General features: G+C 40.8%; 1 protein-coding gene across 1 annotated transcript; it reads right to left on the bottom strand.

The window, feature by feature from the left end:
• Positions 1-442: 442 nt before the first annotated feature.
• osbpl7 (oxysterol binding protein-like 7) lies at positions 443-10,796 on the bottom strand. Its single transcript, XM_079577500.1, has 23 exons — positions 10,741-10,796; positions 9,170-9,366; positions 7,947-8,087; positions 7,804-7,857; positions 7,613-7,726; positions 7,390-7,536; positions 7,200-7,317; positions 6,998-7,116; positions 6,843-6,932; positions 6,733-6,756; positions 6,059-6,209; positions 5,498-5,607; positions 5,220-5,388; positions 4,868-5,014; positions 4,651-4,787; positions 3,751-3,888; positions 3,453-3,516; positions 3,300-3,378; positions 2,984-3,128; positions 1,435-1,585; positions 1,199-1,325; positions 739-861; positions 443-609 (listed from the first exon to the last, which is right to left on the bottom strand). The coding sequence occupies exons 2-23, from the start codon at positions 9,299-9,301 to the stop codon at positions 501-503; spliced, it is 2,589 nt and encodes an 862-aa protein (XP_079433626.1). The 5' UTR covers positions 9,302-9,366; positions 10,741-10,796; the 3' UTR covers positions 443-500.
• Positions 10,797-12,251: the final 1,455 nt, after the last annotated feature.

Genomic DNA, 12,251 nt, shown 5'->3' with positions numbered 1-12,251 from the left:
TTTATTTTGTGTGTGATCGATCGTTTACGTCCAGGGGAAAACTGCCCACAGACATTTCATCCTCAGCAGCAGAAGAGCCCTGTACAATGACAATCAGCAGAAAATGTGTTCATTTTGTTAAAATATTAATACGACTTTTGAAGTGAAAGCTGTTATTTATTAAAGGTGGCATCTGTATATTGTATTGTTCTTTTTTTTATTAATAAAAGTGATAACGCCAAAGCTGTGAGCGGGTGCATTTTGGTGAAACAACAAAACACAAAACTGTTGACAACATTTCTTCTTTATTTATCATATTTGGTAACATTAACTTCTTTTTTTTTCTTTTTTCTCCTTATCTGACTAGCAGATACTTCCCATGCACCTGTCATGGTTGTATATTATAACAATAATCTAAATACACTTGAGCACAATCTCCTTCAACTCCGGAGCGGATCATGAATGCTGTCTGTGTTTCAATACTTAAAAAGTTTATTTGTATACGAAGATTTATAACAAAGTCACCAAAGCTTTAGATTGTCTAAACTGGCAAAGCCCGGGTTCTCCCTGAGATCCCAGTAAGTCCCTTTGGTCACCCAGACGTCCCGCCCACACTGGTCCTTGGCTTTCCTGAAGAAAAAAAAAAAAAGAAGTAAACTCCAGGGTAATTTCTCGCTGCACAGAAAACAAAAAGATCCTCGAAAGTATATCCGAAGTTTGAGTGTGACTGCGTTGGTTTGTTTGATAAAGTGAACTTACTTGAAGAATCTAGGAGCATGCTCTTCCCCCTTTTTGGAGAGCTCCTTCCTCCGCAGCCTCTGAAGTTCCTCGATCTCATCTTTTTTTCTGTCTGCTTCGTCCACCAGCCCGTCTTCCAACATTCTGTTTAAAAAAAAAAGAAAAGAAGAACCAAATCAACTCGGAGAACACGCACTTTTTAGTAACTTTTTACCTCCTGGGTACGAGACAGTATTACGAGGTCTCATATATAACATATAGATCAAACTTTCCAAAAAAATTAAATTCAACACAAGCCACAAGGGGTCAAAAGCCCATCTAGTACTGTACCTCGGTCCACATTTTGGGGAAATCATCATACAGGCACGATTGACATCAGCCATGGGATTTATATTGAGATTGAGAACTACTGCTATAGAATAGAAATGAGACCTATTGATATTCAGAGCATCTACGCGTCAAAAAAAAAAAGGGTACTCGCCTTTGGTCTGGTCTCAGTCTTGAGTCACTTGGAGGAAGGAAATGCTCCAGCTCTGGGGGCAGTTCGTTCATCTCCATCGCGAAAGAAGAGAAGCCATAATACAGCAGGTGATCCTTTGGCTGAGGGTCTGTGGGAGGAGACAGTTATTAAGTCTATTGCACTGTTACGCTCTGGCTTGCATTCAGCTGGTGTTAAAGACTGTAAACCTGCTCAGACACCAAAGACTTTGCACTCACTCGGTTTCCAGACACATTTGGGCGTGGGCAGCGTGTCACAGAAGACGCCCTCGTGCCACAACCCTCCGAATCTGTGAATGACACTCCCGCTCTCATCCAGCACCGTCCCCTGCACCTCGTTTTTATTCGTCTCCGAACCCCAGTAGCGGGACTGTGGAGAAACATAGAAGAAACTGAATTATAATTACAAGTACAGCGGATTTATGCAGTGCCTTTCCCATGGTGCTTCGTATTTTTCCTTTCCTCATGCACAGTAGAGATAAACTTCCCTGGGGCTAACGGACATATGGCTGCCAATCTGAGCCAATGACCTCCAAAATTCAACCAACCACACAATTATCATAATACTGTATTATAGAGGTTAGTATTCTAGAAATAAGTACATCTGTCCTTGATTCGAGTAACTAATTTCAAGAGATCTTCCAGTGTGGCAAGATATTTTTTCACATAAATTCCATCCATCTTCTTCCACTTGTCCTTTGCCAGGTTGTGGGGGTAACCGTTTGAGCTGCCCAAATCACATTGCACCAGCCCCTATGGCTCCTCCTGCAGGTGCTGAGTCTACGGAAGGACAGCCTAACGATTCTAACCAAGCCTGTTGGTCTCTTAAAAGGGGCTCAGTGTCTGACCCGTCAACTAGGACCTGTTTGCCATGGGAGACCCAACCAGGGCCACAAAGCCTTCGACAACATAGCTCCCAGGATCATTCGGGTTACACTTAAATTAAGAATAAAGAAGCTCATTACTTGAATTAAGTTTTAGATTATTTTTCTTAATTCAAATGTAAAAGGAAAAAAAATTACCCCACTGGCAGATTTCTTGTAATTATAGGTCCTCAAATCCATAGTCCGGTTCACTATGTTTAAGTTTCACTATGTTAGGTTTAGGTTTCACTGTTGTGGGATTTTCGTGGAGAGTTTGAAAACTATATATTTTTGGAAACCTTTTGGTATAAGAAATTAGAAAAACAATGTTTCCATTTGCCCTTGTCATTTGGTAAAATTGTGCAATTATACTAATTTTCCCATTAGAGTAGTTCTGGTCGTTGTTACGGTAACTCCATGAAATATATGACCAAATTAAATTTTCTGCCAGATTTTGTAGATTTCCGGCCATCTACGTTTTTTACTCCCCATAAAAATGTTTGTTCAATTTATTATCGCTATTATTGCACTTTTTTTTTCTTTTTTTTACATATCAGAGCAAATGGAAACTTTCAAAAATGAATAGTTTTGATACTCTCAACAAAAATTTGGCGAAATTACATAGTGAACCGGACTACAAGGATAAATCTTATTATTTCAAGAAACGTTTTACTTATTCTTCTAGGTGACTTTTTGAAGTAATGGAGGCGGTGAAGGGTCTTGCCCATGAACACAATGACACTCTACCATCAGAGCCACAGTCGGCCAAATCCCAGGATCTTCCCCATTCCCCCGTGCTAGTGCTCGTGCTGGCTTCAAGCACAAGTTTGAGAACTGGAGGCCTGCTCTCGCAACAATTACGACTCTATTGGGTTAAGTCGAATATGAGGTTTTCTCTCATTTACCTTGACAAACGTGATCTTGCAAGTGCAGACGCTGCTGTTGAGGTTTTGAATGGTGACCTCTCCGTAGTGCTCCAGGTATCGCTGCTGACTGAAGACGTTGTGGATGCACGTCACCACCTTGTTCCACTCGTAGTGATCTCCATACCTGGAATAATCATCAGTAATCAGTCATAGTCATTTTAAATCCATGTATATTTTCATCAGTTCTATCACTTTTTATTTTATATTAAATTCATGTCTAATCCTGGCTAAATTAATATCAACATTTGGCTTGTTGGCTCAGGTTAATGTCACAAATATGTAATAAATGCATTACTTTGGAAGCGTGACATTGACCATTCCTGTCGGTATAATCTCCAGGGACTTTCCCCAGAATTTATTCTTCCATCTCTGGTCTGTTGAAAGGAAAAACAAAACGTGCATAAGAAACGATTAAAAGCCTTTTATTAACTACATTAAAGTGACTCACCTTGCCAGAAGCTGAAGTTGTCCGACTCGGCGTGACAGGCTGAAATGGGCGGATGGTGGCAAACCTGAAAAAAACATTACTGAGGTTTAAAAAAAAAAAGATTAAACATGATTTAATCTGTTGTGTGAACTCCTAGTCATTCGTAACTTAGACTGGGAGAATTGAATAGGACACATTTCTCTCTTTGGCAGCTTTTCAGTCACACATCAGTTATCAGCTTAATCATCTCGTCCCACAGGGTGCAATGAAAGGCTCTGTTACAATCGTCCCGCTGCGAAGATGACTGTATCACATTCACCTGTTCGCTGATGAGCTTGAAGCCGCGGTCCTCTCGGATGCACTCGTAAGTCTCTCCGAGCACCGGGTTAACGGGTTTGTAACGGTTTCTGAAGGTAGCCGTGGAGTAACCGGAGATGGCGAAGGCAGCGATGTAGAGCTGTGGAGCAGAACGGGAGAGTTAAAATGTTTGGTACTAAATTGTGTTTATAGAATGCTTTGGAAATCCACAATGTTACAGTTTTCACCATTGCCATTGAATTGGATTTTTGACATAGGGCCTCATTTCCTAGTTATCCAGAGTGCTGTTGATTTCTGGAGATATTTATATATATTTTTAATTCATAAAGTCCTTATATTTGAAGAGTTTTGTGGTGCTAGGCCAGTGCTAGGCTAGTGCATGTCTATGGTAACTAGTAGCCTGCATTATAAACAGTCTGACCCCAAGCACAGAGCACCTGAGGCAAATCACTTATAACACCAGACTATCGATGTAAATGTCTGTGTTGACTGAATATTTTTTTTAAATATAACCATTTGGCTTTTTTTTTTTGCAAAGAACTTATATTTGAGCAGCATCAGCTTCCTGGTTGTAAGCTACGCAGCAGGGGAGTGATCTGCTAGGTTACCGGCGGCCGCCATTACTACATGTGGAATTCACAAAGGAGCTTTCTACAAATCAGATATGGCAACGTCTGGAGGACTACCCCATGATTTTGAAGGTTTTTAATGCAGGCTACTAGTTACCATAGATATGCCCTAGCCTAGCACTAGCCTAGCATTACTAAACAAATCAAATATAAGGACTGCATGAATTAAAAAAAAAAAACTCTAGAAATCAACAACACTCTAGATAACCAAGAAATGAGGCCCTATGTAAAAAATCCTGAAATATCCCTTTAATTTGTTATATATTTATTACCATCCTGTGATATGGGTCTGGTGTGTTGGCAGCCGTGTCCAGCAGCTCACTGTACTCCAGCTCCTCACAAAGCCTCTGCAGCAGATTCACCGGTTCATTCAGAGCCGCCGGCATCGACACTCGAGCTAAATCCTTCCCTAAAAGTCACACACAACAAGGTAAATGCTTATATTTAAATGAACATATAATCATAGTAAGTGCTTGTTTGGAAACGTGCCTATGTTGTTGTATAGGATGGCCATGAGCCCCACGTGGCTGTTGTCGGGACAGAGGGCGGGCAGTGTGGTTCGCCGTCCCGTGCTTTTCGGGGCGACACTGTTGGGGGCTCTGGAAATGCTGGCACGGTATTCACGAGTGGCTAACGCTGCAATGAGAGCAAAACAAGTTAACAATGGGATTTTATTGAATTTTTTTGAAGTGCATTTTATTCAGTTTAATGAAGCTTTTAGTCCTCTGTGTATTATTATGAAGCTGCTTTATGTTTGCCACAAATTTGAGAATCTCTAATTTAATCTAGAGCATTTACCCACAAAGTTTTGCATCATTTGTTGCTGCAACAGTCCACTCACCGTGTCCCTCTTCTGGCTCAGAGTTGGTCGTGCTCCCATCGCTCAGTCCGGATTCGTCCGTGAGCTCAGATGAACTCCCACCGAGAAGGTCGTCACTGGCGTCAAAATATTCAGCAACTGAATCTACCACTGATGGAGCGCCACGGGACGAACATCCCGTCAGCTCAGACTGCAGAGATAGGAAGACATTTTTATTAAACATTTAAGGATACAGGGTTCGGGTTAGGGTTATAGGATTAGGGTTAGGGTTAGCGTTTTCAGAATCAAAGGAGACTCACTGGTACATGTAATGTGTTGGATTGGCTCAAGTTGTTCGATGCCCAGACTTCTTGAAGTTTTTGACGCTCGAGACAGAGGGTCTCATGGACTGACTTCAGGGACGAAAGAACTAACATTGAAAAGAAGAAAACATTATATAAACCTTTGTACAGTTCTGTGTAAAAAAAAATACAGGTATTTAGTCCAAAACAAGTGCTCAGGAGGTGTCTGTATGTTGATCGTTCTATGGTGAAGGTGCCCTTTGGTTTTTAGGAAACAGAAACAGAAGATAGAAAAGAAAGTAACCTATACTCTTCACTCTTAAAATTGTCTATAGACTTTTTTTGAAGCCTTTTTTGAAAGGGGCTGGTTAATCAAAAATCTTTAAAGACAGTATGTGCTGCATGTTTCCCACATGTAGCAGCCTAACATAGGAGTGATCTGAGTCTTTGGCTCATATTCATAAAGGGCACCACTTGATAATCATAGAGAAAAGCTTAAAATGGAAGAGATTGCTTGATTCAGTCACAAAGGGATTAACAGGATGAATGAGAGTGCAAATAAACAGTTTTGTTTCTGACCTCGTAGCGATGTGGTGCAGATGTCCTGCTGGAGTTTTTTGCTCTCAGGTGATGAAGCTGTGGGCGGAGCTAACTGAGAGTAAACATAGTCTGGTATCGAGGGCATCGACGCACCCAGGTGAGAGGAGTTGCTCAACTGGCTGGAAGACAGCTAAAAATAAAAGCAAAACAATGGTTACCACTTCTCAAAGTAGGACAGTGTCTATATAAAATATCTAACAATATATAAAAGTATAAGCATGATGTATTGTAATTTACAAGTTTGTGCAGCTTTGAAACTGTTCTTCAATCTGAACACTAGATGGCAGTATACTTACTGTTTGCAACTAAACTGTAGAATGGCATTATGCTGTGTGCTGCACTAATGTATAATTGTTCTGTGCTTGTGCAGAGACTGAATACATACACAATAGATCAAGGTTACTGTAAGGTTTATCTGACTCCTGTAACACAACTCCCCACTGCTGCATTAACCGCGATGTTACTCATCACTGGTGTAAAATGGTCTGTGTGCGTCATAAGTGAGGAAAGCTGTGTAACATGAAGACCAGGATTCACTAACACTTCCCCGCAACATAGACACTATAGAAGCAATTAAGGATTAGGGGATGAAATTAAATACAAGCACCCCATCATCCATACTCAATAAGTAAATTCACCACTGGATTACTCACCGATTTGGGAAGCCCACGAATAGGCTTTGGAAAAAGAAAGACACCAAAGTTATGAGATGTTCAAAAGTTAGTAAATAAATCTGAAAAGAAACTATAGAGATATTGCTTACCATCCCGAGTGCCTCTACTCTTGACAGGGTGCGCGAGTGTCCCCACATTCTCGCAGACCTCGGCCTTTTGGGTTTCTCAAGTGAAAGATTCTGCGGAGACACATATTAAAGCTGAGATGCATCTAAATCAAAAGCGAAATATAAAAGCGCTTTACCTGTATGCTAATGATGCGCTGCAGGTCTCCGTTGCTGACGACTTGGCTCGTTTCCAGAGCTTGCAACCTCTGGATTAAGCGGTTTAACTCCGACAGGTCCAAATGGCACCGGTGCAACTCTGGACAAAGTAGCACAGACTGAAAACTTCACATAGAATCACTTTTTGAAGGTATTTTTCATGAGGCAGAGAGTGATGTTTACCCTGAGCACATGTTTCTGGAGCGTGCGATTGCTGGAGCCAGGCCGACACTTTGCTGTTCACGGCTGTGTTCGCTGAAGGTGGCTTTTGTGCTTCTGTAAGAGTCAGGGCTATGGGGCTCTATGTGGAAGATACGAAACAGAGTTATTAAAGGCAAATTCTAAATGATGTCTCTGTAAATTCGATACTCACTGCAACCCCATTGGTTAGATTTTGGCCAAGTGCAAAACTTAATGGCTGCAAGAAACCACTTTGAACTTGAACTGCCTCGTTTTTCTTATACAAACGATGGGCTTGTAGCTTTGTCACCCAAATATAAAAGAGTTCATGGTTTTTGGCCTGACAACAAAAAGCAGTATTAGCAACATGTATTAGTATTATTTTTAAATGTCAAAGTATTTCTAGATCTTGTCACCTTCATGTGGTACAGAATATCTCCTGCGTCCAAGTCAATACGATTTGATTTTTTATTTATTGACATAACAGCATGGCTAACATCTAGTGATCCCTGGACTCGTCCCCTTGACACCTGACACAAAAAAAACCAAGTTTATGCACATTCAGAACCAAACACTTTACAGTTAAAATACCGTAAAAGCGACTCACGTCATGTTGACTCTTGGAGTATCTCAAAATCCCAGCTTCTAAGACAAAATATCGCTAAAGACGACATGAGACATCCTTGTTATATTACATTCTGCAATGCGGAGAGATGAGAACAAGCGTCTACAAACTGGTGATTTCCTGACCTTGTGCCAGCCCTTGAGAGGCCACTTCCTCCTCTTGAGCAGATACCCCTCACAGAGGCCTGGGGTGGGCATGTCCAGGGGATTGTCACCTGTGTTCGTTTCTACATGGAGGTCATCGATTATCTCCCAGTCTTTAATGATCTGTGGATAATATAGAAGAGTCTGAGCTGAAATGTGACAGTGACACTGGATTGTTGCGCTACATTTGTGGACACACAGTTTTAGGCTTTTATGTAGGGAGATCAATACATAATTCTACCCACCATAATGTCTCCCTTTCTTCAGTGTTTACAAGGGAATTATACTTTATAAAGTTAGATGTCTATAGAGAATATGTTGAAAATGGTCACACAACTTACTACAGTTTTACAACTTTTTGACACTGAATGCTGCCTGATCATCATTAAAAAAAAAAAAACTCAAACCATTTTGGAAACATCCTGACATGAGGAAACAGTGGATGAAGTAATGAATAATAATAATAATATATCGCCAAATTATTAGCATAAAACTAGGACATGCAAAATCCAGATTATCAATACATGGCAAAGTCACAGAGGTTTTTCATCAGATCAAACTCTACACATTTTTTTTCTAAAAACAGCGAAAAAACAAATATGCACAGTTATTTAACTGAGCGAATTTCTCCAGTTCAGCTTTACTCAAATCTAAAAGCTTCTCAACTGGAGCTTACAGCCTATGGGCCAGTGTCATTTGAAAGCTAAGACCTACAAACCAGAATGTAACTTTTTTTGCTGCGTTGTCGCCGCGTTTATGTCACATTCTTGAAGCATTTTCGTCTCTTTTTCGTAGTTTTTTTGTGTGTGTTTTTGTTGCTTTTCTGACACAATTTTGTCACCTTTTTGTTGCGCTTTGTCATTTTTTTTTTTACGTAAGAGGTTAAATATGAGCAGAAGTTCCGTTGCAGTCACGATTTTTCTTAATTTTGTTCAATTTGATCTTGATTTGATGTCGCTTTTCGTTTTGTATTGTTTTGACACTTGACAATTGATGAAATACAAAAATGCTGATGATGATTTTTGTTAAGTAAAATATTGTTTGTCATCAGAGTCAAGACAGTTATCAAATATAGCACTGTTTTTCACATTCAACTTAAGTAACAGGACTGACTACTATCTCTACAAACAAAGGCACTGCCACGCCAAAATCCAGCCGTAAAATGACATTTCTTTGACACACAAATAGTCTCAACCGTGACTGACCAGTCTGGAGTGAGGCGAGGACACTGAGCTGCTGCTGCGCGACTGCGGGGGCTTGTTCCATGTTGGGGATGACTTCTCCAAACCACTCGCCAAAGAGTGACTGCGGTTGAGAGCAAGGCCATTGGGGTCCATTGTAAAGAAGCAACTCAGATTTGGGTTGTTTGGGCCGTTTTATTCCACAAACTGCCACTAGCACCCTGTAAAAGAAGTCAAATACATTAAAATACCATTGCAACATTAGCTTTGGTTTGGTTTAGTTTAGAGAAAAGTCACCAGTATCATAGAAAAGACATTTGACAAGAGCCTTTTGAAAGCAGTACAGCAGAGAGAAAGGATGAAACCACAAAAGACTGTAATCCATTTAGCGAACACAGGTGAGAACCAGAGGCCAGGCTCTGAATAGAACAGACCGTGTTCTCACTCACAGTGACTCTGCTGGTAAAATAAGTGAATTATGGGTTTTTGTATGTAGTGATTTTGTTTTCTTTGTTTGTGAATGTGCCTCAAAGAAAGAAGGTCCAAGGTTTCAATTCCCAGTCCATGTGGCCTTATTTGTGTTGATTTTGAATGTTCTCCCAGTGTTTGGATAGCTCAATAGCAGAAAATAGGAGGGTCCCAGACACTGCATGATGCCCTGTTCTCCTCAAGGATGAACCAGTGCCATTGAAGGATGTGTCAAATACAAACTGTCCCTATTGGTACAATAAAGTACACCTCACCTTTTACCAGGATTGAAAGTGGTAACAATAGGTCATTTCAAATTAGACAAAGCAGTGCATTTAAAGTATACATTTAGCGCATCTTAGTCACAAACAAGCACAAATGCACAGTCAGTCAACTGTACAGTAGCCATGCTGCCTGTGAGAAGGATTACTTACTGCTTAATTGGTTTTCAGAGGGATGTTTTTAGCATATCACCTTTTGAACACAGGGTGAGATTGGCTTGGCAAGTCTCTCCTTCACTAGGCCTAACATTGAAATTGTGTTGCAGTACCATGGCTTGATTATTTTTTTCACTGCTGTAAAATTATAATCAATTCCAACGTGGAAAAAAATGAATCTGTGAAATATTGTGTCCCATAATCCCATAAAGTAAATACAAAGCCATTAGGTTATCATGATACATTAGTGCTAAAAATAGCTCTGTGCATTAGTTTCACTGTGGTTGCCTCTCATGCCAGGCTAAGTCAGGCAGAGCTGTCATTATGTAAGGATCGGGGATAACAGTGACAGACCTCCCTGCTGATCAAAGCGCACGGGGGAAACAGGATGAACGGATTTGTGCGCCTCAGAGCTTGCTTCACACAATGCAATGTTTTCTTACATTTTTTTAGATTACATTGTTATCTACATAATAGACTACAATATAAATTATCCCAAACTGTAAAAAAAAAAAAAAAAGAAACAAAACAAAACGTTCTATAAAATGCATAACTAATACTAATAATTAATTGTGGCATAACTGTAATCAATACGCACAACATCCAACTATGACATGATAAAGTGAAACAACATATATAAGTAGTTGCACATCCAAACACACTGAATGCCAACTTTAAAATAAAACCTACCTCACAATCTCCTCCGAGGTGCATCGTCCGACGTAGCCGACTTCTTATTAACTCATAAGTCCAGAGCGCGCAATGTGCATGACAGAAGATATAGCCTCTATGAGAATTAGTAAATCTTGAAAACTCTAACGTTACATGTTGGAAAAAGTCAATCTGGCCTCGTTATCGCGGGTTCATATCAGTGTCCACGGCCCCTGTCCTTTTGGTGGGTGACACGAGCGCCCTCCAAATCCTCCAAGGAGAGCTGTGCGTCGCAGGCAGCGCGCAATGTGTCCTGGGCATTATCCGCATTAACGGGAATTACTCAGTGTCTAGCTACAGAGGGATAGTCGACGGTAAATCCAACCACTACCTCTGCATACTGGGTCTATCGACAGTTGACTTATACATAGGCCATATAAATGCTATGTTTGGGTTTTTCAATAGCAAAACATAGGCAATGTTGAACACTGTTCATAGGCAAAACACACACACTGTTAAACATCTTAACAGGTCAAGTTACATTTGAACATTATTTGATAGCAGCTTCAAAATACTTGCATCCATTAAACTTGTGAGTTTTTAATCCAAGCAGTTTCTGCTCGGAATCGTTTGCAGGATGTCAGATTAGCCTCCCCAAGTTGCTGTTGTGAACTGCTTCCCACCCTCATAGATGTTTTGCTTGAGGCTCCAAAGGTCAGGGGAGTGGGGGGTCCACATCATGAGTTACTCTCTCAACAGTTTAGGGGAGGCCGGATAGAAGGTTTATGCACAACTGCAAGCTTCTGGAGGGTCCTACACCTTGATGTTCGGGAGACTAGGCAGCAGCTTCAAATACCTGTTTGCTGCTTTGTAGCAGTTCTCTTAATCTGATGTATTTGTCTGGCAGAAACCGTCCTCATTGTGCCTTTAGCTGCACAAACCCGTGTGTGCTCTGAAGCAGCCACAAGTCTCTCAACAGTACCATGGTCATGGTTAATCTTTCATGAACTATACCTAGTCCAGATATTCAACTATTGGACACTTTTCATAATTTCCCATAGCCTATATATTTATGGGGTAGCACAAGATGAACTACAGCAACATCTAGTGGTACAGAAAAGAGAGTGGATAATATATTTCAATTTGGCAGGAGCAGGCATAATGAAGCAGGACATAATGGACTAACTGACCCAGATTAACATGCTGTAATCACCAGATTAAAGTATCAGGATTTGTGACCTCTCGGGTTTATTTTGACGGCCAGTTTTTATGATGCCACTTATGTCTTTACTGAAGATCGTTTTCCAGCTGGAACGGTGTGTGGCAAAATTCATACAGAAAATACGGCTTATTACCGATAATCATTTAATGCCATCCAAATCTTTGTTTGGGCATCTCTGCTGAGACTGCTGCCCCCGCGACCCGGCCCCGGATAAAGCGGAAGAAAATGGATGGATGGATGGATCTGAGCCAATTCAAGCTCCAACGCTTGGCTGCGTGTCTCTCCCTACTCTTTTCTTTTCACCATGTCTTGTCGAGGGGGGAAAAAA

Source organism: Gobius niger (genome assembly GCF_951799975.1).
Source record: "Gobius niger genome assembly, chromosome: 19".
NCBI classification, from domain to species: domain Eukaryota; kingdom Metazoa; phylum Chordata; class Actinopteri; order Gobiiformes; family Gobiidae; genus Gobius; species Gobius niger.
This window is presented reverse-complemented; position numbering and strand designations above follow the sequence as displayed.